The 25470-nt window shown below is 39.2% G+C and overlaps 1 protein-coding gene across 4 annotated transcripts in view; it reads left to right on the top strand.

Moving 5' to 3' along the window:
- KLHL2 (kelch like family member 2) overlaps positions 1 to 25470 on the top strand; it is a 77899-nt gene that overhangs the window by 9205 nt on the left and 43224 nt on the right. Inside the window, exons 2-4 of one of the 4 annotated variants that reach the window (XM_053658507.1) lie at positions 3359 to 3484; positions 12684 to 12790; positions 19432 to 19553. In XM_053658507.1, coding sequence (XP_053514482.1) covers positions 3359 to 3484; positions 12684 to 12790; positions 19432 to 19553 — 355 coding nt within the window. Of the gene's footprint in view, positions 1 to 3358; positions 3485 to 6772; positions 6904 to 12683; positions 12791 to 19431; positions 19554 to 25470 lie in introns of those variants that run through there. The other 3 variants (XM_053658509.1, XM_053658511.1, XM_053658510.1) reach the window with 3 other exon arrangements.

The following is a 25470-nucleotide window of genomic DNA, read 5'->3' as shown; positions in this document are numbered from 1 at the left end:
AAAGTGGGAGATGAAAATAGCTGTAAGAGAGCACCAATGTAGACACTGATTGTTGTGTGGTAGCTGACTTAAAAGTTGACTCTCTAAGGCAAGGAGTTTTAATTTCTAATTTCTTAAGCAGATATAAACATTCTTGATTCAATGATATCCCTTCTAGGACAGGGTTGCTTTTGTTTCTATTCTGAGCATTTTCTGGAAAGCCTTCTGTGATCGTTTGCTAATCCTCAATATTTTCTGTCTATTGAAAACTCTTAAGTTGTTAAACTGGAAGCAGGTATAAACATTATCAAATTGCTATGTATGTGGACATTCAGTGTTCCATGGTCAGTTTGTGTAGGTTATATATATCTATGTAATTTCCTCCTTTTCCTATTGTCTTCTTTATGAAAAAAGGCCACTGGTGTGAAGTGGCATTATGAGAATATGTCTTATACCGTAAAGTGTTTCCCCAGTCCCCTCCCCCAGTTCTAGATGTCCCGCCATCTTTTGACTTCTAGACTTACTAATTCTTTTTATTAGGCCAGGTGTAACTCAACCCTGTATATACACACACAGAAATGAGAGGCCGCAGGGAGTAGGGTACCCTCTTCTGTTCTCCCACTCCAGCTGTGGGCTCATCTACTGGAGGCAATGCCTTGCCCTAAGTCTTACCATACAAATGTTAAGACCTATTTAAAAACTCTCAGGTAGTGGGGAAGCAGGACCAATGCTCACTTCTTCTAGGCAAGCTATGGAATAATCAACTGCCTCAGTGTGGATTCTTGGGGGTGGGGGCGGTGATGGGAATGAGCAAGGTCGTGTTGGAGGTTATCTTAATATTCGGGTGCCCGAGTTTCATGGCTTCACGTACCATCTAGGTCAGCGATTTTCAGCCAGTATGCCCCAAGAATTTTAAAACATGTAGCACTTGACTATTTAGTCGGGGGCACTGACCTCTTTTCCCTTAGACTGTCAAAAAAAAAAATAAATAACAGCAGCCAACACAACAATAGCTGTCTGGTGTGAATGAATAAAAATCATACCTATCTTTTTTTTGTCAGGTCAGCAAAAATATATTTTTTGGTGTGCTGCAGAATTTTAGAAATGAGTTTGTGTGCCATGAGATGAAAAAGGTTGAAAATCACTGATCTAGGTAATCAGTGATTTCCACATTGCTATCTGCAGCTAGATTTTTCTCTCCAACTCTGGGCTGTGGTATCCATCTGATCTCTCTTTAACATCTTTACTGTGAGGTCTGATATCTCAAAACCAACATGTATAAAACTGAGCTCTTGATCTTAACCCCAAACCAGTTCTACTCGCAGCCTTTCCCATTAAATTAACAGAAACTCAATCCTTCCAATTGCTCAGACCAAAAACCCTGGAGTCATTCTGACTTTCTTGGACATGCTACATGTGAACAGAGTTTGCATTCTGTGAACAAATCTTGTTGTTACTACCTTTAAAATATGTCAGAACTGAGCCACTTCTCACCACTGCTCCTGTTTCCACTGTTGCTACCCTGCTCTGGGAGACTGTCATCTCCTACTGCATTACCCTCCTCAGTAGCTTCCCCCTCTTTCATCTTTGACCCATGTAGACTATTCCCAACCAGCAACCAAAGCGATCCTTTGAAAATGTAATTTGGATTGTGTCACTCTTCTGCAGAGCTTCCGCATTTAACTCAGGGTAAAAGCCAAAGTCCCTACAGTGTCCTACAGGGCCCTGCATGATCTGCACTCCCCTGTCCCCGCTGGCCCCAGCCCTGGTCTCATTGCATACTCCTGACTCTCCTTACCTTGTCTCTCTTCTTTTCTCTGTAGCTCTTATCATTTTCTAACATGCCACCCACTTTAATAATTTGTTATGTGTATTATTTCTCCACACATATCCTAGACTGCAAACTCTGTGAGGACAGAAGTCTTCGTTTGGTTCATGGATGTATTCCAAGTGCCCAGAACAGTGCTTGGTACATAGTTGGCATCAAAAAAAGTTGCTGGATTAATGAAAGATAATATTTAAAGTTTTCAGTGAGCAATAATTGCATCTCAGATAAACCTCATTGGCCATGATACTGCTGCAGTACAAAGCTGAAAAGATAATATTTAAAAAATGAATCAGCCTTTTAGAAATGGGTCAGGAAAGGAAGAGGTATGAAGAGAAATACAACAATAATGATGTCTGCCTGTTCTTGGGTGATGTATATATGAGTATGAGTTTTTAAGGCTTAGTTTGGTATCCTGATTTTTTAATTTAATGGATTTATTGAGGTATAATTTACATGCCGTAAACCTCATCCATATAATTGTACAATTAAGTGATTTTTAGTAAACGTCTAGAGTTTTGCAACCATTTTCTCAAAGTTTCCTTGTGTACATTAGCAGTTCATTGCACCTCCCTCACTTCCACTACCCTCTAGGTGCCCTGATTTTATTTGCTGTTTTATGTCTCTCAAGTCTCAAAAGAATAATTTATGTGGTAATATCAATACAACCTTGTGCCTTAAAATTATACATTTAAATATAAAATTAAATATCCACTGCTAAATGTAGGAATTGGTATTGAACCTTAGTGGAAAGAAGGAGCTTCAGAGTCAGACAGGCCTCTTACTCTTTCATTTACCAAGTTACCCAAATTATTTTTGGCCTCAATCTCTTCATCCATTAAATGGGAATACTAATAGTAATTGGCTCACAGAGTTGTTGTGGGGAGTAAGCAAACAGTGAAAGAAAAATACATACTATAGTCGTTGCCATGTAGGCAGTACTCAGACTGTAGCAAACATGATTAATGTTTTGATAGAGTAGGTTGGGAATAGTATACGGGATAAATAACAAGGTGTGAGGCAGGGATTACTGGGATCGTGGGCAGTGGTGGGGGGAAAATGGGGACCACTGTGCTTAACAATAAAAAAAAGTTAAAAAAACCCCTTACAAGTAGATAGCAAAATTCAAATCAGATGCTAAGTTTCTGAATTAGTATAAAATATGATTCTGTTCCTTTCTTGGTTTGTAAATACTATATGACTATAGCAGATTGTAAAAGCAGGTTAATTTCCAATGGAGGAGATCATTTCTTAGCATTTGTATTTGGAGGTATCTGCCAAACCACGTGTAGTGAATTGTCAGTGCTCATGTTTCACAGAGCTATGACACCAGGGAGGTATTTATGTACTTTTTTGTTAAAGTCATAGTGACCATCAGAAAAGGTTCTAAATTGTGTCTTAATTGTACATTTGGATGTATACTGTGAGTATAAGTATACTCAGTAGTAAGTGTGGCGGGGGCATTCATTGTATCTCTTGTAGCCTGATAAGCCTGAACTAAATTATCTTTAATAAAGTTTTTTTCTGTTTTTTTTTCCTTTCTTTTATGTACAGATGCACAAAGCAGGGTCATCAGAAGCCTCTCGATTCAAAAGATGATAATACCGAAAAACACTGCCCAGTGACAGTGAACCCTTGGCATATGAAGAAAGCTTTTAAAGTCATGAATGAATTAAGAAGGTATCATTACATTAACATACATGTAAACATGGGTGTCTTTCCTTTTTCAGATGTTTAATACTAAATACACTCTTCTTGCCTCAAGGTTGTTTTGTTTGATACATAGAACATTAAAAGCTTTTTCTGCAAATGTTTTAAAGGAAGAAAGAAAGCAAGTAATTTACCAAAAGTGTGAATGGCGTAAGGCCACTCTTTTTATGTGGCAGCCACAAGGCCGTGGCCGTTATGAATGGAGACGATCTGTAAGTGGAAAGTACATGATATATTTCTGAGATTTAGTACAAAAAAAGGAATGTAAAACTCTTATAAGTTTTTTACATGTTTTATCATTTTGAAATGATAATACTTTGGATATTTTGGGTTGAATGGAATTATTGAAATTTATTTCACTTTCTTTTTATTTTTAAATGTAATTACTAGAAAATTGTGACTTGCATTATATTTCTGTTGGACATTGGTGGTCTTGGGTTTCTAATTTGTTATTGAAAAGAATATGGAAAGAAAACTTCTAGACAGAGACAAATGTAGCCCTCTCTGGTGGTGGGGGTAGTAATTTGGGGGGCCTGTCCGTTGCTTAGGTAATTCTCAAATGTGTTAGTCGCTGTGGTGAAAAGAAGGACTCTGATGGTGGATTGAAAGAGGAGTAGCTTTTCCTTTCTTTAATTCTAAGACTAATGTATGTATGAACAATATTGGTTTTGTGAGCATTTTGTGAAAGACATTTTTTTTCTCATCATTTCCTTTGTTAAAGTACTTTACATGTATTTAAGAGGTTGGGCTAAAAAGGGGATGACCTAAACTTTCCCTTAATGTCTCTATGCTTTGTCCTCCTGAAAGCTCATCTTTAGGTCCATCATTTGTTCATTTGTTCTTTAATTAAATTAAGGAGTCAATAAATATTTATCTGCTGGTGATGGGAATACAATGGAGAGCCAAATCAGACATGATCACTGACCTCATGATGCTTATGGTTGACTGCAGGAAGCAGGCATTAATCAGTCAAAGAATCTCACAAATAATGTCAGTGGCAGCGAGTGCTTATAAGGGGGCCTCTGGAGGCAGATAGCAGAGGTCTGTGAGGGAAGGAAGGCTTCCTGAGAAGAACAGAACAATTCTGCTGAGATCTGAAAAGAAATAGAGTTAAAGAAATGAGGTCCAGATGGGGTGGAAGGGATTAGAGAACAGTGTTCCAGCTAGGAGGTAGCGGCACTCACATCTGCCATGGAGCTGAGGGGTAGCTGGGGCACAGGTGGCCAGTGGGTGAGGGAGGAGGTTGCATGGGTAGGCGAGGGCCAGCGTTCTTCAGCCCTTAATATGTTTTGGTCTTTGTTTGGAGTTACCATGGGAGAAAGCAATTCAGCAGGGTTGTGAGATCAGATTTGTATTGAAAAGAACACAGTGGCTAATGGTTGCGGAGTGGATTGGCGAGATGGACAAGAGAAAGTTCAACTGAATATTGGAGTTTCGCTTTGCTTCCTAGCGTTGCTCTGACATTTTCAGTAAGTAGGGTTTCATGAAAAAATATTGCTGGGATTACCCAGCAAGTGTGGCCATGCTGTTTCAATATTTGAATCTCAGAGCAACAATATTTTTTAGAATGTAAAGTGCAGTGTTACTAAGTGGAACTGAAAGAAAAGTAAGAAAAATATTCAGGTTATTTTTTGACTGAGATCTTTAATGGCTTCTCTCTTTTTTTTTGAAAAGTTTAGAAAGACTGACTTTAAATAGTCCTTTTTGCATGTCGCCCCAATCCATAGGGTGCGGTAGCGGTGGCCTTCCACTGGTATTGTATGAGTGCGTGTCTTTGAGCCGTAACTATAAAAGGTGGGGAGCGGATTGGATGGAGTCTGAGGTTCACTGCAGCGCTGACATTCTCAGCCTGTGAGATTTTTCCTCCTTACCTGCACGTCACGTGGTATACTTGCCTTGTCCTAGGATTATTTAACTGTGGCCTTCATCTACCTATTTGTTTCATTTTGGGCGTGAACTATAAGGCTGTGAAATAGTACGTTCTTGTTGAGGCTGAGTTTCAGAACAAAGAACGACCTTTGAATAGCTGGAGAGTGTTGGCTGCCAGATCTCTAGCCAGGATTGTTTTAATGAAGTCATCAACTGCTATTGTTTTTAAAAATGAGCCCTCTTTGGGAATCCTTAGGCTAGCCCCTTTCCCCCATTCCCACCTTTTTTTTCTTTTTTTTTTTTGGTATTTAATACCATTCTCTTTTCTCTTACCCCTTACAGCCAATTTGAGTAATTCTTTAAAAAAAAATCTCTGAAGGAGCCTACTCTGTTACAGCTGAAAATCACTTCTTACGTCCTGCCCTTGCATCAGTTTCCTGCTGCCGGGAAAGGGTGGCCGAGAGTGACTTCCTGACTGCTGGGGAAGGAGGACTTCCTTGTTCTCACCCCTCTGTGCTTGGGCCCCTCTACTCAGTCAGCTGTACGCCAGAGAGTGCTTAGGAACTTCTGGCTGATGGAAAGTGAAATTTAAGGAGTAAAAGTCACTTTTTTTCTAATTATGGTTGGTGTGAAGTGCGGTTGTTAGAGTGGGAGGGCAGTTTTGTAGTTTCAGTTATAGAATTAATATAGTTTATAGAAATGTTATATTTTATTTAAACTAGGTTTTTTTTTAAAGATAGGAGGCCCAGATACAGCTCTCTGCCCCAACCCAATATAAGCTTGAATAACTTAAAATTATTTGGATTAGAAATCCTGCAATCACTTGTAAACAGTGTATTCAGCAAGTATTTGCAAACACCCAGTTCTCCTTTAAAGTCATCTAGCATTCCCAAAAGGCTGGGAGCCAAAAAACAGTGTCAGACTTGCCCATGGCCTTTAGGTGTCTAGATTGCTGCAGGATGCGCCAGGGAAGAGGATGAGGTGCTGGAAAATTGTTCACAAAGTGTGCGTGGTGAGAAGGATTCTCACAGGACAAATCCACAGCCATCCAGAGAGGGGGCTTCAGCTGGGCCTGATGGGTGTGCAGTAGGATTCCTACAAAGGATGGGAGAGAAAAGGCAGTTCCTGCTCTGGGTAATTACATGATGTAGGGAGGTGGTGAGCATACCCGGTTGGATAAAGTGAATCAAGAATTCATACTGGGAAGTCTGTAGAAAAGGTTGGGAAGCAGGAGAAGCAGCACAGTCTTGTGGCAGGTTTAACTGGTGTGGTTACTTCGGACCTAATCCTGTGGGCAGTGGGAATCAGTGAAGGTGTTTGAAAAGGTAGTAGTACTAGCATTGTTTCCGTTCCAGGTACTGACTGGGCCCAACCCTGGTTCCCTTCCCAGATCAGACGAGATCAGGCATGTTCACCACGGTTTGGCCTTAGACTGGCTGGCAGCATCGTAACATTAACATTGTCGGGGACAACCTGGCAGTGTAGGAAAAGGACACGTCCAGTGCAGCGACACAGCTCTGGTGGGAAATTCATCTCTTTTAATTTTCCAAGCACGAGTTGGGGGGGAGTTTTTCAGAACATTACCATTTTCAAAATTAAGCCAGTAGATCTTTACAGAGAGCTTGTGCGACACAGTGTTCGGTTGCTGGAGGAGGCAAAGCAGCAGACTAATCCCAGACCAAGTTTTATGGAGAACATTAGATTGTGAGCTTTTTGAGATGTCTGTGAAAAGAACTGTCAGAGTTAGCATTTTGCCTTTGAATAAGTTTTAAATAAAACCCACTTCGATTTTCTAGGATATGGGATAAGACTGTATTTGAGCTTCAAAAATTTCGATGACTATTAGTGGAGGCCAACCTATTATTTGTTTAGAATGAAGGTAATTTTGATCCTTAAGGTATCTTTAGGAGTTAGAAGTTTTCAGTAAGGATAAATCATATGAGACACTTCAAATAGTCACTTAATAGATAAGCTGCAAATATTTAGTCATTCAGTATAATAGCAGTTCTTACATTCTAGAAGATATTGTAAATAAAAGAGGTCTCTCTTAAAGGAGTGCTTATTGTATTCCCCCCCCCCCAGGACTTTTAGACATTGTGGCCCCAGATCATTATTAGGATAAAATTGTCTGTTGTCATCTGTGAAAAAATTGAGTTGTGGTTCTTTTGGTTATCTGTAATTCATTGCTTAGGTGGTAAGTGAACTAAACCAGAAACTTAAGTGAGCCTGCCTTGTTTTCATAGCTCTCTGTCACTGTTTTTATAAGAGATTTTAGGATATTATTAGGGTGTGAAATTTTTATTGCTCAAGTATATATATTTTTCTACAGTAAGACACTGTCAGTTTCTTTTGTTTTCGTGTTATACTAGCACAGAATAGAAACACTCCTTAAAGGACAGAACAGTTGGAAAGGGCCCCCAGATCAAGCAGGCTTGTTTGTTTAGAAAGTTTGAGGGATATTTTGAAATTTATAGTCTCAATTTAATTAGTAATTTTCCACAGTGATTTTTAAGCACTCAGTATCAATCTTTTTTTAAATGGTTCTTATTGAGCATAGACAGAATCATTTAAAAATTTCAAAGACTGAAGAATGGATGTTAGTAAATGAATTTACTAACAACTTCTATTTCTTGTTCTCTTCATGTTGCTGAGTAATTAGCATGTGTGAGATAGTGTACAACTTCAGAGTTAGCCTTAGCATCCCATCTTAAATCAGAAAACCAGAAAATCTTAGTTTGTCTTCTTGTTTAAAAATTACAAGCTCAGAGTATCTATCTTGTGATTTATTTCACTGAGTTAAAAAAAACAACTTTTAATGAGGCAGTTCCCTTTGTATGTATTCTACATTTTCTACCAGGCAGTGGAGTTTTTCATTCACATGTGTAGAAACTCACCTCTGCATTTGTTTTCATCAAATCTAACTCCCTCATCTCTCTATTGTGCTCCCTCCCAATCATGTTTTTCTGTCCCTAATGTCTTCTTTCACTTTATTTCTAATTATTCTTTTTGTCTTCTCTTAACGGTGACCGAGTATTCTTGCAGGTCCTCAGATCAGGAGATGTTACCTTCCCTTCCCTACAGATAATAACGTGCTTTCCCCCATGTGTTCTCGTGGCTCCATTTTGTCAGTTTTCATTGTTATCCTGCTGTCTTGATTCTATCTGAAAAGAGTGCTAGATTCTCTAATCTTGGAGCCCCTTACTAGTTTAAAGCAGTTTCTCAGTTACTGGTTGTAGGAGGTTTTCCTGCAACTTTCTAAGTTGAGTGTCACTGCGTCTTTGCTTCCTGTTTTAAGGTCTCAGTGGGTGCAGATCTGTTGAGGTGGTGCTGTTCTTCAGGACTCTAGTTTGGTGGATCTTACTACACCCAAAGTGTAGGTTTTCCTTGTTCAGAACTGCCACAGAAATTCAAATGCAAACCATCATGGTTTTAAGAAGGAAAAGAAGAAAGACAGCAGTGGCTCTTGTCTTGGCATTTTGTTGTTTAATTTTATTGGCTTTTTAGCCGGGTTGCATCTGCCTTGTCTATTAAACGACATTGTGAATTCTAGGAGGTTTGATTAAATATGACTAATTTAAGTCAGCAGTCAGGTAGCCTTCCACCTTTAAAACAGCTCACCCCCCCCCAATCTCCCTACATGCCAGGTAGCCAGTACTCGATGATGCGGCTCTGTTCTGAACAGCAGCCCCACCTTTGGCTTGCCTCTGCTTCCTGATCAGCTTTTAAATTCTGTGGCCTCTTCCCCCTGCCCCCACCTTTAAAAAAAAGTTTTTCCTTGTTTCTTTGTCCTGGCACCTGATGCTGTTCCAAGATGACTTGGGCACCTTCCTAGGCTGTGGTTTGTGTTTGCCACTTTCGACTAACAGTGCATCTCACCAGCCTGGCATCTTGGTTGTTACTTCTGTTCCACGCCATGTGGCAGGAAGTGCCTCCAGATATTCCCTGGCACCCGGGAAAGAAAGGCGGACAGATGCCATGTCATCTGCCTACCACTCCCACTTCCAATAGAAAGTAAATTCTTGTTTCATGTGACTACTAGTTATTTTTGATATCTCAGAGCCTGATGACACATTGTACTTGAAGAAGATACATAGACAACAGTGCTAGATTTTCTAGTCTTAAGAATTCATTCATGTAAAACCAAATAATGTCTTGGTATGTTTAGGCATGTTTTATTAATTTTCAAAGCAGTTTTTTTTTCTGAGAAGGACCCAGTCTCAAGATGTCATTTCATTTAGGAGATGGAGTACCTTTCATTTTTCTGTGCCATCTGAGTTTTCCATTTTACATTCCTATTCTTCAGATTTGAGCTTAGGAGCAACTTCTTTCCAAAACCCCTGTGAAGTTGGGCTTGAAGGCTCTAGCTTGTTCCCAAACACCCCACACTTGAGCTATCTTAATAGTCAGAGGTCCATTTTATAATTACCTGTTAGCTTGTCTGTTTTCCTTGCCTGACTGTAAATTCCTTGCTATCATGGACATTTAATGTAGTAAACCGACATAGTCCTTGGCATATAGTAGTCACTCTGGATATTTGCTAAATGAATGAGTAAGTGCTAAATAGCAACTTTATCTCATTCTGAAAACTTTTTTTCCCCCCTACAGTCCATTCCCTTATTAGATTTCAAGTAATAGGAACATAAACTCAAAAACTTAGCCTGGTTTTGGGCTGCTCAGACAAGTTTCTCTGATTTTTATTGCCAGCCTTTTTGTTTTTAGCTTTTTCTTCTCACCTCACAGCCATTCAGTTTGTTGATTTAGAATGTGGCCCTTAGACTCCGTGTGACCTCACCCAAGGTGTGGCTGCGTATTACTAGTTTGGGAATGCTTTTACCTCATTAGTTAACTAACACCAGCTAATAAGCCAATAAGAACAAGCTAATTATGTGACACCCAGCATGTGTTATGCTACAAGGTTTGGATCAATGAGTAATTGTAATTGAAGCTTAATGTAATTAGTTATGTGATTTTGAGGTGTGCAAGTATAATTCTGCTTAAGTTCCATCTTGAAACTAGAGCACTAACAGGGATGACTGACAGAAGGAAAACTGGCGTAAAGATGCAGTGGACTGGTGTTTGATTGTGTCCAGACGCCCTGGTCACAGCAGGGAAACACAGATGACCCTCCTTAGAGACTTGCGCAGCTCTGCCGACTGCCGTCCCAGCCCCTCCTGCTTTGTTCACGCCCTCTGTCTCTTCACACGCCTTGTTCTTCTGCTCTCTGTTGGACTTCGCTGCTTCAGGTCTTCGTGCAACAGCACATTCTGCTCTGTCGTTTATACGACTTTCGCTCCAGCTAATATTTACTGTTTTAGAGCTAGGGTTAAGGTCAGTAGCTGCAGGAAGCCTTTCTGACCACTAGTCTGATTTGGATGCTCCCCTATTCCCGTAGCATTTTTACAGTGGCGCTTTCCACTCCGTGTGTGATCTTTGATTGTCACTCCCTTCTACTGGTCTCCCTAGGTAGAGGTGATCCTCCACTGCCTTGTTGAATGAGCAAATAAACCTTGATTTTTTTAAATACTCTCACAGAGTAGTGCCCAAAACCCATTAAAAGTGGGCCTTTTATAAACTATATATAAAACTTTAACAAAGAGTTTTTAGTATATAGGATGTCAAATAATGATTTGGTGTTATTTATAATTTATACTTTCTATTCCCTGTTTTATTCAAACTTTAACAAGTCTTAAAAGCACAAATTTAGATGGTTTTGTGTGGTGGTTAAGAGACCTCTGTTGCTAGATTTTCTGGATTTGAATCCTGACATTGTCACTAGTAGGGACTTTAGGCTGGTTATTTGAATATCTTTAACCTGGTTTCTGCTGCTATACATTTTGATAGTGAAAATCATGATTATACCTGCCTCATAGGATTGCGATGGGGTCTAAATGAGATGATACATGAAAGTGAAGCTCTTGTATTGTACCCTTCTGAAAATACCGCTGACTTTTCTCACCTTAGTTATTTTTGAACCCATGGAATTGATAGAATCGAAGAGTGCTTTTATTATTCTCAGAGCAGATGGTAGACATTGTCATCTCTCCAGGCTGATGGAAGAATCACAAAGTAGTGATGTGGAGGAATGACAAGTTAGTGAAACATCGTGGCACCTTTTATGACTCTGACGTGGGACCTGCCTGATGTCTCATACAGTGTCGTGAGCCACTACCTCGGCACCACCCATGAGCTGTACTTCAACCTGAAGGGCGCAGCGAGCTCACCACCAGCTAAAGACTGAGCTCGAGCTTCAGGTGTCACTAGTGAGGACAGTGGTGCTTGTTACAGTTTCTGTTAGACTGGGAGAGGGAAAATAGATGCCAATAGCATTTGTGAAAGGTTTTGATGTGAACTCCACAGAAACAAGTTTGTAAGCAGAGTGGAAAACTTCAAAGACTTGGTTACACTCTTGTGAAAATGTTGCTCAGAAGACTAGAAACTAACAGAAGCGTGCAGGCTACACTTGGAGGAGACAGGCAGAAGAGCAGAGGCAGGGCCACGTGTGAGCCAGTATGCTCTAGACAAGTTCAGTGCTCAGATAGTTGAGGTGCATTGAAAGGATTTTTGGTTTTACCACACCTGTTTCAGCCCTTGATGCCATGACTATGAGTAAGGTCAGTTTTAGAGTTGGTGCCTTCTCGCTTGTTCAGAATAAACATCAGCAACCTTTTTTGCCAAAAAGACATTTATATTTAGCTGTAGAATCTCACTTAGCAGCTTGTATAGCATGTGAAAAGTGTTTACCACTTGTTTTTGAATTAATTAAAACAGTTTTGAATTTGAGGTATGTTTGCTAAATAATGGTTTGAGATAAAATAATGGCTTTAGGTAACAGAATTCTTTTTAATTTTATAATGACCTAGGGTTGTTTTAAATACGTATCTTTTTTGGTGCTCCACCCAATTTAGTTGTCTACATGCTTTATCGTGTTTTCCTCTTAATGTCAGGCTGCCATCTGCCATTTCTGCTGATGCTGTTCTTAATTCAAACATCCTCGTTTTGAACAGTCCATTGAGAGTTTGCTGCCAGTGATTTCTTTAGGTTGAGAAATCAGTAATAAGGTTGGAAATCTTTCTCTGTTAGACAGAGGCAAGATTCTGAGTAAGGGCCAAGGCAAGTTGGACGTTTGTCATGACAATTTTGTATGTATTTTCTGTTTAGGAATCTTGTTCTAAAGGGTGGTAGTTTCCAGTCAGTCTCAACTTCAGAAAAAATGGACTTTTACTGTAATATTTTTGTATAGGATGCTCAGCACAGTTATTATTGGTATGATTTAAATTTTTTCTCTTTGCTTTGTAAACAGTCAAAATTTGCTGTGCGATGTCACAATTGTGGCTGAAGACATGGAAATCCCTGCCCATCGAGTGGTGCTGGCCGCCTGTAGTCCTTATTTTCACGCCATGTTTACAGGTATGCGATATTTTGTTTGATCTGGGTAGTGTAGGAGTGCTTCCTGCCCGGTGCTCATTGTGCCACTGGGGAGATGAGATGTGCACAGCTAAATGTGTAATAGTGATGGGAGGCCTGTGTGCCCAGAGCAGTGACGCAGGTGGGGAGGACTGTGATGGACAGCATCCAGAGGGGGAGCTGACGTTTCTTGAAAACTAATGGATGTAAAGGATTTACGCAAATGAAGACAAATGCAGAAGGCCACGGGGAGAGAATGGACTTAGTGTTTGGGGAACAGAGAGAAGTTCTGGAGGTCACCTCACTTTTCAGCCTATTGCAGTCTTGCTGTTCCTACACTGAGTTAAATAATCCAAAATGTAGGAAGGACAGCAGAGGGGCTGTGAGCCAGGTTGGAATAGTGATTTGGGAAGGTGCCTTTACTGAGTGATTTGAAAAGGTGATACTAATTTAAGTGGGACTAGTCAAATTTGTATGTCCTGGTGGGCCCCTCCATCTCTTGGTTTATATCTTATTTGTTACTCCTGAATACTTCTGAACAGAATCTCCAGGCTTGTAGGAGGAGGGATTGATCTGAAGTGTATTGGCTTCGTTTAGGAATTCTCTAGCAAAGTCCTTTGTAAGTGGCCTTCTTTCAGCTGACATTGCCATTGCCACTTGTTAGAATTACTGGATCTTTGGGATCATCAGTCACTTCATCAGTCTGTGCTTTAACTCTGTCACTTGTCCAGTGGTTCTCAGCTCTTCATGTTTTAGCTGAAGGGCAGTTTATGAATATGTGAGCTTTGCCCAATGATGGGAATGAGGGGCCTGAAGACATTTTGAGTCTATAAATATTCTTAGTGCTTTTCAGTTAACTGGCAGGTGGGTACTTCCTGCAGTTCACCCTGTTTCTGCCTGGGACTACTTAGGTAAATTTTAGGTTGCTGTGTGCTGAGGTCGATGCAAAATAGGGACACTACGTTCGTTTCTGGGACACAGTGAGAATTGAGTACCTCCATTTTTTTCAACTTTATTGAGGCATATTTTATATAAAAATTAACCCATTTCAAGTGTGGGGTTCAGTAATTTTTAGCAAATTTACTGAATGGTGCTGTCATCACCATATAAATGAATTTTAGACCATTTTTATTCTTACATAATGTTTTTGGAGTTAATTCATGCCACATTGTGTATTATTGGTTTGTTCCTTTTTATTGCTGAACAGATTCTGTGGTATGAATATACCACAGTTAGACTAGTCACTCACCAGTTGATGGATATGTGGATTGTTTTCAGGTTTTGGCTATTACTGAATAATACTGCTGTGAACATTTGTGTACAGTTCTTGGTATAGGCAAATATTTTCACTTATCATGAGGGTAGGTAGATATCTAGAAGTGGAATTGCTGGTTCATACAGTAAATTTATATTTAACTTTTTGCCGTGCTGTTTTCCATAGTGGCTGCACCAGTTTATTTTCCCACCAGCAGTTCACAAGGGTTCCCATTTCTCTAACTTCTTTGCCAAAAGTTGTTACTCTCTCTTTAAAGAAAAATTATAGTCATTTTAATGGGTGTGAAATGGCACCTATTGTAGTTTTAATTTGCATTTCCCTAATAACTAGTGGTGTTGAGCATCATTTCATATGCTCAAATAGGTTAGATGCTTTTTGAGCTTCTTTATTAATGCTTCTTTATTAATGCTTCTTTATTAATAGGTGCTGTTTACCTATCTGGCAATCTTTGTACTTTTTCTTCTTCTGAATCCACTGCATAGTAAGCAGTTTGGCAGAGATTAGGTAAAGACGATGTGGACATTTGGGCTAGGTGGTTTGTGTATATCCCATATTCATTTAAAATTTGCCAGAATATATATAAGTCTCTCTCTCTCTCTCTCTTCTTGGTGTGAAACCTTGTTAAAGTTTATTATAAAACATATAATGAAGGTCAGATAGACCTACGTATTTCCCTTCTGTCACATATCACGTGTATTTACATTCTCTTGCTGAGTCATGAATCAGAAGAGTTTATGGTGACACAGGGCGTTACCCTTCTTGTCTTGTGACTTACCTCTTAGAAAATGGGGACTATGCAGATGAGCCTTTCTGGCCTTTGTTTTTAATCTCCCATAAACTGTAGGTGAGTGTTTCATTCAGACTGTATCACCCGAAAAGGAATTTTGTTACTCATCCTAGTTCCAAGTGTTAGAATAGAGAAGGGAGGTGAAAAGTAAGGTGGTAAGGTTCCAGGTTTCCATACTTTGAAGTATGGGCCTATTTAGAGCAAGGCCAAATAACTGTATAGGAAAGAATATAGCAAATTAGGTTCTTTTTTTTTTTAAAGTTACTTGTTTGTTATAAATGTGGAATTTAAAAAGCTGTTTCTCTTACAAATTTGAGGCTAAAATGTTTGAAAGGTAGTGAGGAGATAATGAATTTTAATTTTTACTGCTGGGCCTCTGGAGTTCTGATTAAAGGTCTTTGAAATGGAAATGTTCCTGTTCTTACTTATGTCCTTAAGCTTTTACAATTTGAAGGACTTCATTTCTATTCTCAAACAAAGTAGAGATGGCTCAGAGTTCACTAGGGGAATTGCTTAGCTCATCCTAGAATGCTTGGTGGATGTCGACAGATCTTTGCTGACTGAATCTTTCCTAGCTAGGATACCCACGTTCAAGACTAATTTAAGTGTTATTAATTATGTTAAGTAAAGATGCTCCATCTTAAGTTGGCACTTGTTTTGCATTTCATTCTTCTCTTCATTTGTTCATCCAACCAATATTCATTGGGTATTTACCATATGTCAGGCATTATATGATACAGAGATAAGAAAGACGGCATCTCTGCTCTCCCGGAGCTCAAGAATTCAGGTGGGGAGAATTAGGTATTGTTACAACAGAAGGTACCCAAGTGTACTCAGGGCGAGAGCCTAACTCAGCCTTGGGTCACCAACAAGCATGACTACCTAGAGAGAGATTCCATAGGGATTAGCCTGGGGAGTGAGAGGGTGGGGAGACAAGGAGGACTAAGCTCAAAAGAGGAGCCTTGGTAGGAAGTTGCTCCGTTTCTGGGGAAAAGGACAAAAAGTTCCTTCTTGGTATATTTTAAGACTAGAAGTGGGAGAGAGAGGAGGCTGGATAGCGAAGCAGGGGTGGCTGTGGAAGAGACCTGCCTGCCTGGATGGGACCAGTGAAGGCTTCTGGGTGCCACAGTCAGATCTGTGGAGTCCATTCTGGAGGCTGGGAAAGGAGGAGGAGGTTCCTGCAGTGATGTTGGTGGGAGGTGATGGGAGCCCTGGTGGCTCACTGGTAGAGGGGATGGAGAGAGAGGAGAGGATTGGTTTGAGATATCTTTGAGGTTAATTCTGCAGGGTTTGGTGAATGATGGGATGGGTGGGTGGATCAGGAAGAAGGGAGAGTGAAAGATGACTCTCAGGTGTTCAGTGACAGTATCTGTGGATATTCTAGTATAACTTCTACATGATCAAAAACACAGAAACCTACACTGTAATCAAGAGAGAGAAAATATGGGAAGTGAAAAATGATACAAGATAAACTCAGTACAGTATCACTGGATATTTTTTTAAAAATGCATTATCAAAAATAAATCTCACACAACCAAACTGTTTAAAGGTTTCTCTATGAACACAGCAAAGGGCAATAACTAAGGTACTATGTTACAACTAGAATTAGATTGACATAGCTTTTACAACTCTTTATTCTTAGTGGTTTTGATTCTCAGTTGTTACTAGAATTTTTAAACTTATAATGCAATCTGTGGCAAACTTTGTTTTTATAAATACAAAAAATAATGATTAAAATGTTTTTGAAGCTGTGTATGATTGGGATTGAATTTGCTGAAAGTAGATAGACGCATTTTTCTGGGGAGAGAAGCAGTTTATATTAAAAATGACATAAAGAATATATGAATTACTCAAGTACATCTTAGAACAATGCTGTAAAAACTATAATATTAAAAGCTTTTTGGTAGTGGACTGTTTTTCAGTTATATTTATAGATATTTTTGTCTAAGCTAAGTCATGCCAAAGGCCTGAGTAGTGAGTTCATTCCTTGAGAAAGAGGTATATGGCTTTATTTTTGTGTGGCCCCAGGCCCTGCATGGGAGTGCACACCACAGGGGCCCTCGAGATCAATTAGATGTGGCTAATTCCAAAGGTCCATGTGGGGAGGCCTGGCCAGTGTGACTCGGTTGGAGCGTCGTCAGGTACCAAAAAAGTTTGAGGGTTTGAAACCTGGTCAGGACACATACTTAGGTTGTGAGTTCGATCTCCAGTCTGGGAGTGTTTGATCCCTGGCCTGGCAGCATTTGATATCTGGTCTGGGAGCCTACTATCCCCACTCTCGATGTGTGTATAGGAGGCAACCAGTCAGTGTTTCTCATGTCCACGTTTCTCTCTCTCCCTTACTCTCTGTCCAGAAGCAATGAAAAAATATCCTTGGGTGAGGATAAAAAATAAAAAAATAAAAGTCCAAAGTATCACCAAAGTATCTTTGCTTTTAGCACAAAAGAGCTTCCACATTATGCAAATCTACAAATCTGTCCATGAGATCCAGAAGGATAGTGGATAGTGCATATCTTATATGCAGATGAAGAACCGTTTTTCCATGTTTCTCAACCCTCCTTTCCCCCTTTTTCTTTAAGGGGGGAAGAGAACTGTGCTTTAACAGCAGACACATAATCCAGTCTCCTATTTTCCTGCTATATAGATACATGTACCTTTTTCTCTTAACTAGCACCTTCCCTTGTGACACTGATGGATGTTTTTCCTCCTGGGAAGTAGGATCGTTTTTGAGACATTTTAGTTCTTAGGAGAACAGCTTCCTTCTGAGATCTTGTCAGAGGTAGTCTCCAGGGAAGCATGTGTTTAAGTGTACAGCACTAGTATGATTTCTTTCCTCTCAGGGTTTGTGTTTGCAAAGGAACTTTGTGTAATTATGGAGTCCCATAGGCTTTTCTTTTTTTAAATTAAATTTATTGGGGTGACATTGGTTAATGAGACCACATAGGTTTCAAGTGCACATTTCTCTGATACATGATCTGTATATTTTATTGGTGCCCACTGCCCAAAGTCAGATCATCTTCTGTCACCTTTACTCCTTACTATATCCCCCCCTTTTGCACTGGTAACCACCATACTGTAGTCTGTGTCTGTGAGTTTTTATTTTATATCCTACATACGAGTGAAATCATATGGTTCTTAGCTTTTTCTGACGGACTGGTTTTGCCTAGTGCAGTAGTCTCGAGGTCCTTCCATGTTGTTGCAAATGGCGGTGTTTCATCTCTTCCTGTGGCTGAGGAGCATTCTGCCGTACATACGTTCCACATCTTCGTCACCAGGTCATTTATCGAAGGGCGTCTCCATGTCCTGGCCACTGTGAATAGTGCTGCAGTGATAGGCTTTTCTGATAGTTTACAGTCGCTGACAGTGCACTGTTCTGAAAAAGAAATGAACTTTTAGGAAATCTTGAGGTCGTTGTGTTCCTTTGTAACAGGAGATGCCTGATTAAAGTGAGGGTGAAGGACACCAGCATCATTTTTCATGCTTCTGCTTTTATCTTGAAAGTCTGATAAGTTTTAGAAGCCAATCTTTTTGCTCTTGACATTGTTTTTAGGCTTCTCGTCATTTTTAATTGAAATTTTCTTTCCCCACCATTTGATTGCTTATGTCCTGCCATGTCTTGGGTCATTTTGTTGTGCATACATGAAGCTACTCTAAGTCTCTTTGATTTAGGGGCCATTCCTTCTCCTTTCTGCTTCCCTGTTTACTTCTACAAGAGAGGATCTTATTTATGATCCCTGAATACTTAATTAATTCCGTGGTTAATGGGAGGGAGGTTTGGTACCCCTTTTTAGTAGGTGGTAACGTAGAAGGGTCTCTGGCTTTAGTAATACATGCCGGCATGGAAATGACTTCAGGATGGAGTTACCACAGATGACAAACAGGAATGGAACTTGGATTAGGAGATCTTTGTAACAAGCCTTTGCCATCGAGTAACCCTTTTGTCATCCTTCTTTTGTCTTGCATTCCCTCCGCATCTTGTGTAACCTTGTTCTGATTGTTTCCTTAATGACAGTTGTGTCCTCCCCACGATGGCAGGGCCTCTGTGTCCAATGCAGACCATGCATGTCCATGGCAGGCACTGGTGTGCTTGTTGGGTGGATGCTGCTAACCAAATGGGTCCTTTTCAGCAAGTGCTCATGCCGTTATCCAGAGGGGCAACACTGTGACTCTTCTGGTCAAGAGTAGAAATGCAAAAAGAAAATAAAACTGCTCGGAAGAATGGCTCTGCCCCTGCCACCCCCCGCCAAAAGAAAAACAAAACCAAAAAACCATGGACAGCCCTGGGTGCCAAACCTAAAATGACACAGGTGTTAACAGTTTGTTTGTGCAGTTAGACATGTGGCACGTTCATTGCTGTGATGCAGTTTTTCAGATACAAGTGGTGACAAAAGTACATCTGTTAGTTTGCTCAGGCAAGCTTGTAGGGGAGGTAGGGGAGTGCTTTTGGCTTGCAAAAAGTGACTGATGAGTTGCTTACTGAATACAGTGAGTGGCAAGAAAATGGATCAGTCTGTCTTGGCACTGATACTTCCACAGCGGTCTCCTGCTGTACTGTCACTCTCTCACTCCTTTGTGTTTTAGGTGAGATGAGTGAGAGCCGAGCAAAGAGAGTTCGAATAAAAGAGGTAGATGGCTGGACCTTGAGGATGCTAATTGATTATGTTTACACTGCAGAAATCCAGGTTACAGAAGAAAATGTACAGGTAAGATAAACACGGCATACTGTTTAGTGCTTTATGACATGCCAGTTTTTTAAGTCAGAAGTGCATACCACCCAGAAGACATCTTGTACTAAAGTAATAGAGTTCACTGTTAAAACTGTATTTTTAAGAGACATTTGGAATGATTATATCTTTTTAATAATGTTTCTGATTTCAGTACTTTTTATATTTTTAAAGTTCTAAGATGCAAATCCTTTTTTCTCTGATTGATGCTTATTCTTTTATGAAAACGCTTGTCATACTCACTTATACCTGCTGATTGATGCCACTCACATTTGTCTTTTATTCCTTTGAAGGTTAAAGTCACAAAGGATGTTTTTGACTACCAAGGACCACTACTTTTATTATTTTAGCATTCTCTTCAGGTGCTTCTAGAGTTTAGCTTAAATTAGACGTTGTATCTTTCTTTCTATAAAGATCAAATGTTTTATCTATATGTTGTAAATGTTTGAACCTACAGGTGTATATGGAGTAGAAAGTGAAAGTTTGTCTTTGAAATTGCCCTTCCCCTCACGCCCACCCCAACCCACTCACACCGATCCATTCTCTTTCCTCAGGAGATAGCCTTTGTTTGGTGTGAATTCTTTCAGACCATTTTCTTTGCAGTTACACACACACACACAGTTTTCTTGACATCAACATATTTTTATTGTACCTGTTGTTGTGCAGCTTGCAATTTTCTTTGAACAAAGTATCTTGGAGTTCTTTACACATGAGTCCAGCTCATTCTTTGTGTGGTACCCCATATGTTAATCAGCAATATGATTTTTCACCTTTACAAAATGCTGTACTGAATTAACATTTTTATGTTTGCATCCAAACGTTTCATGAGATAGAGTCCTCAAAATGTAATTTGTGGGCCAGAGTATTTTAATTTTTTTTTTTTAGATTTTATTTATTTATCTTTAGAGGAGAAGGGAAGGAGAGAGGGAGAGAAACATCAATGTATGGTTGCGTTTGTGCGTCCCCTGCTGGGAACTGGCCTGCAGGGAACCTGCGTGCAACCTGGGCATGTGCCCTGACTGGGAATCGAACCGTGATTATCTGGTTCGCAGGCCCGCGCTCAATCGTATTTTAATTTTTGATGATATGCCAAATTGCCATCTATATAAAAGTTTTTATTTATTTATACTCCTTCCAACACATCAACTGTGTTTTGAGGACCACAAGATGAATTAGGATTAACGTCTTAAGAAATAATCTTTAAATTCTACTTGCACAAACAGGAAGTTGTGGGTTCAATCTTTTGTCCCTTATAATTAGTTGAAATGTGCTACAGAATATTTGAATGTGGAGATTGATATCTTTGCACTTTAACTTGATAAGACCTGCTATTATTATTCAATCTGAAATGTTGGCAGTCAGTGGTGATGTTTTCCAGATGTCCTCATTAACCTTTGCTTGGAAGTCTTGCTCGTGAGGTCAAGTGCTTAAAAAACCCTTGGCTGATATTGTATCAAGTTGTGAATCAGGTGCTAGGTGAACTTTTTTTTTAGCATGGCAGGAAGTGTTTGTATGTGTCATGTGATAACAGCGCAACATGTGATCTCATTCTGGCCTTTTCTGTACAGTTACTCTGTTTATAGGATCCTCTGGCATTATTTTCAACAAGACTTTATCTTGGGTTCCTTTTCACTCCTTCTTTTAAGTAATTTAAGTGCATGGGCCTCATTATGTTTTATGTCTGACCTCAACACATGAATTACTGATTGGTTTCTTTGATTCCCCTATGTACCACATGGGGGAAATGGGAAAATGTGATGTAGGCCCAGGACACTAGACTCTGAGTTCGGCCCGGATGCCGTTCGTAGGAGTTCTTGCGGTGGAGGGTGCCTCTCGGGCTTCTTTTAGTAAGTGTCGTGTCCTAGGCCTGAAGTTTTACTCATCACAGCCTTTCAGAAAACCTTTTCCATCCTAATTTGCCTTTTGTGTATATTGTTTAGCTCTTACAGGAATATATTCAGAGTTGTATTTGGCCCACTTATTAAATGCTTAACATTCATATAGTTGTTTTTTCAAGTGCATGTAGGACGAGGGATGTCTTTTCAACATATGGGTATCTTGGTATATAAAGCCTTACTTTATATTTCTTTTTTTTACATCCAAATTAAAAATTTTTTTTAAATTTTTATTTTCGATATTAAAGCCTTACTTTATATTTCATTGAAAAACTTGTTTTGGAAAAGGCAGTTTGGAAGTAAAATCAATTAAAGTAAGCTGCTTTTTCCATAACAAGTATTTTTCCATGAAATACAAATAAGGGTTTATCTATCATTATTTTTGTCTGTCTGTACTTTGTTAAATCTTTCTTATAAGTGCTGTTCACCTTAAGGAAAGAAGTGCGTGGTGGGAAGTGTCTAGTGTTCTTATTTGTGTTCCGCTGAAGTTTGGAATGGCCCCAACGGAGGCTCTGCTCTAGGTATGTCTGCCTTGGGAGTGGGACAGGACTGTCTGTAATGCAAAGGTTTATTATTTTGGGCATATTTTCACTAGACTTAGAATCACATCGCTTGTCAGGTGATGACCTCCCTTCTGTAAGTTTCTGTTTCAGTAATGAAATGAAATGCAATTTTAGGATAGCAGATATCTGAGTGTTTTACTTTGGGTTGCATGGCTTTATGTGGGATCACGGTACTGTAGTGTGCTGAGGTCCAGCTGTGCGAGAGTCAGTGAGTGGCAGAGCAGGACCCTAACCTTGCTTTCCTGATCCCTAGTTTAGGGTCCCTTCTGTGATACCTTACAGTCTCCTTATTACACACATTAAAAACACATATAATAGCTGTTTGAAGTTAAGGTCGTTAACTTTGAATCAGAATGAGGGGATGAAGTAATTTGAAAAATTAACTCCAAAGAAGGAACAGTTGTTAGTGTACATTGTTATACAGGTAATAGGGCTTTAATTCTTGGCTATTTAAGTTTCCCTTCTTTGTGTGTATGTTGCTGTTTGTTTGTTTTGTTTTATGTTTTTAAATTTTGGTTTTCAATTTGGGTATTTTATTTACAGCAAGGCTGAGAAATAATTTGAGCCAAGTAAATTTAAGTTTGTATATTTTTAAAAAGAGAAATAAAAGGAGAATATGTATCTTACCATAATCATGCTTTTAACTGAACTTGTTGTGGTGGTTGTTCTTGAGTTCAATTTACATTTAGCTTGTGTCTAGAGTTTTCAGTTAAATTTTACAAACTTTATGAAACCGGGGACAGACAGTAAGGCCAAAGGCTGCTATAAATTAAGCTTTTACACTTTTGGGGGTCATGGTCTACTTTGAGAATCAGATGAAGACCTGTGGATCCTTCCCCAAGTAAAGTGTATGTAAGTATAAAGTTCTGCACTGAGAGAATTCAGGTGCTTTGTTGTCTCTCTGCCTCTCTCACTATTAAGAATATTTGGCTTTATACGCATATGAAGGGTTTCTCATGAGTTTATTTTCAACTGTACACTAGGCATTTTACATATTCATTCCCAAATTAGATCGGTATTACTCCATTTTGCAAATGAGGAAGCTTAAGAAGGTTAAGTAATTAGTTCAACATCACAGAGCAGCTATTAAATTGTAATTAACTAGTGTTGCTTAAAAAGAGAGTTTATAAATTCAAAAATAAAATGTTTTATAACTAAAATTTTTTTTGTTATCCAAAAATTATGGAAGATTTATTCTTCAGTTTATTTATTGATTAACATTTTTTGGAAGGCAGTTGAATTTTTAAAAACATTTACTTCATTGCTAAATTTGTGGTTTTGTTACATACATTTTTAGTTCTCAGCTTTTGGGAATTTGGTTTGGTTTGGTAAAGGTAGGTAAGAGTTTTTCACTTCATGTAAGTGTGAAAAACAAAGGTAAGAATGTTAATAGACAATGACAAATGTGAGCAAATTCTTTCATTTTCAGATATTGTGAGGGTTCAGCCAGCCACAGGTCCTGTCTACATTAGAACTTTTATCATGTGAGAAGATTTTAATAATCATCTGATAATTTTGAATGGATGGGTTTTAAATTGTTCATGAAACTTGTATGTTGCATAAATTGAAATTATTTAGGGTAGAAAATGTTGTCCTTTTAGAAAAGGAACAGCATTTACTTATCTATGGAACAGAATTTAAGTGAGAGTGTTTTGAGTGACCCTTAAAATTAATTTTTGGGAAGAAATCCACAAGTGTGTTTAACACAGTCTCAGTAGAGGAGAAAATTCAGTGTAAACTTTATTGGTGGTGTGGGACAGCAAGTGGCAGCATATGTCGTGGTGTGGTGGTCTGCCCCTGAGTGGTTCCCGAAAGGAGGGCATGGCAGGAGGCCTGTTGATATGCTTGACCACCTCATCGAAAACAGCTGTTTAAAGTGGAGAAACCATTAAAAAAGGATATATGTAGTGTATACTCCCTAAGTACTTCATTTGAACCTAAAACACATAACTGTGTAATTGTATGCCAGTTTTTTATTGTGAAACTCAGTACGGTCAGCTGCTCAGAGAGCCCCATGCTCTTGCCTGTACATACCACTTCATAAAGATGCATCAGTTCTCATTTTCCAGTTTTTTTTAAGTACAGCAAGAACTGAGACAATTAAAATGTCAGTGCAAAGTCATCTTCAAATCACACAGTTTCTTTCATTCCTCCCATGTCTAATTGGAGGAATGTCTACTAGAAGGAATGTGCATTAACATATTGGTCAGGTGATTCTAAAGCAGTGAACTTAGTCTTCATCAAAACAGCTCTCTTTTTACACTCACATTTTATTGGATTACACATATTTATTTAAATTATGTAATTTTAATAATAAATGCAGGTGTCATAAACAGATTTGGGGGCACACCCAACGTGTATAAACTGATGAAGTGCAACTCTGGTCCGGGGGCAGAAATATGCAGGCATATCAGAGAGTACACTTTACAGAGGGTACGGGGAGATTTGGTTGCTGGTAATCAGGTGAGTAGACGAGCAGAGGTTGGTAAAGACTGCTTTCGCTACGTGCATTTCTGCATCATCTACATAAACATTGACATGAAATTCTCATTAGATGGATATTTATCTTAAAAATGGATTTTGAAGACACCCTATCAGTTAAACAGACATTGGTGGAGTATCTGCTAAGTCCTCAGTCCTGTGCTAAATCCTGATGCTACAAAAAAGTAACAAGGAACAAAGCATAATAAATAAGTAGAGTTTAGACTTAGACTGGATTTGAATCTTGGCTTTGCTAGTTAAACACCATGTGACCTCGTCACATTATTAGATAACTGGTTTACGAAGAGGTGAGACCTGCTGGGACTCACAAAATGCCTGGTTGGAATTGAGGCATGAGTTAGAAGTGGATGGGGCCATGAATAGAGGCACCGATGGGGGAGCAAGCACTCAATGAATAGTTTTTAAACCAAGGGTAGCGTGCAGTCCACAGTAAAATGTTCAAGGACGAGTGACAAATTCAGGTTTGAATGAGGTGCTGCAGGGGCAGCTGGAGGCTCCTGGTAATGATGGTGCTGATGGTAGTAATCCTCATAACTTTAATTAAAATATTTGACTAGAACATTCATTCTTCAGTCACACCAATTAAATAATCTTTTACTCTCTATACAAAGTTAGGAATACAGGACACATGAAAAGAAGAAAACAACTCATGGGCCATTGTGTGGGGGAAGGGGTGACTGGATGTGGAAAAGGGTGTGGGGGGATATGTGGTGATGAAAAGATAGAAAATTTAAAAGTAAAAAGAGATTTAGCAGAAGAAGCCATCGAGGTCAGTTAGCTTGAGAAAATCTAGAAGCTTATTAAACTTGATGGGCATCAAACTTGAACTAGTTAAGTTTGTGTTTGTAGGAAAGCATTAGTACTCCAGAAGCATTAGTAATTGAGTGACTTGTGGTTCTATATTATTAAAATGTATAGTCTTGAAGATACCTGTCT

Source organism: Artibeus jamaicensis, unplaced genomic scaffold, assembly GCF_021234435.1.
Source record: "Artibeus jamaicensis isolate MK-2021 breed Jamaican fruit bat unplaced genomic scaffold, CSHL_Jam_final scaffold_537, whole genome shotgun sequence".
Taxonomy (NCBI): Eukaryota; Metazoa; Chordata; class Mammalia; order Chiroptera; family Phyllostomidae; genus Artibeus; species Artibeus jamaicensis.
This window is presented reverse-complemented; position numbering and strand designations above follow the sequence as displayed.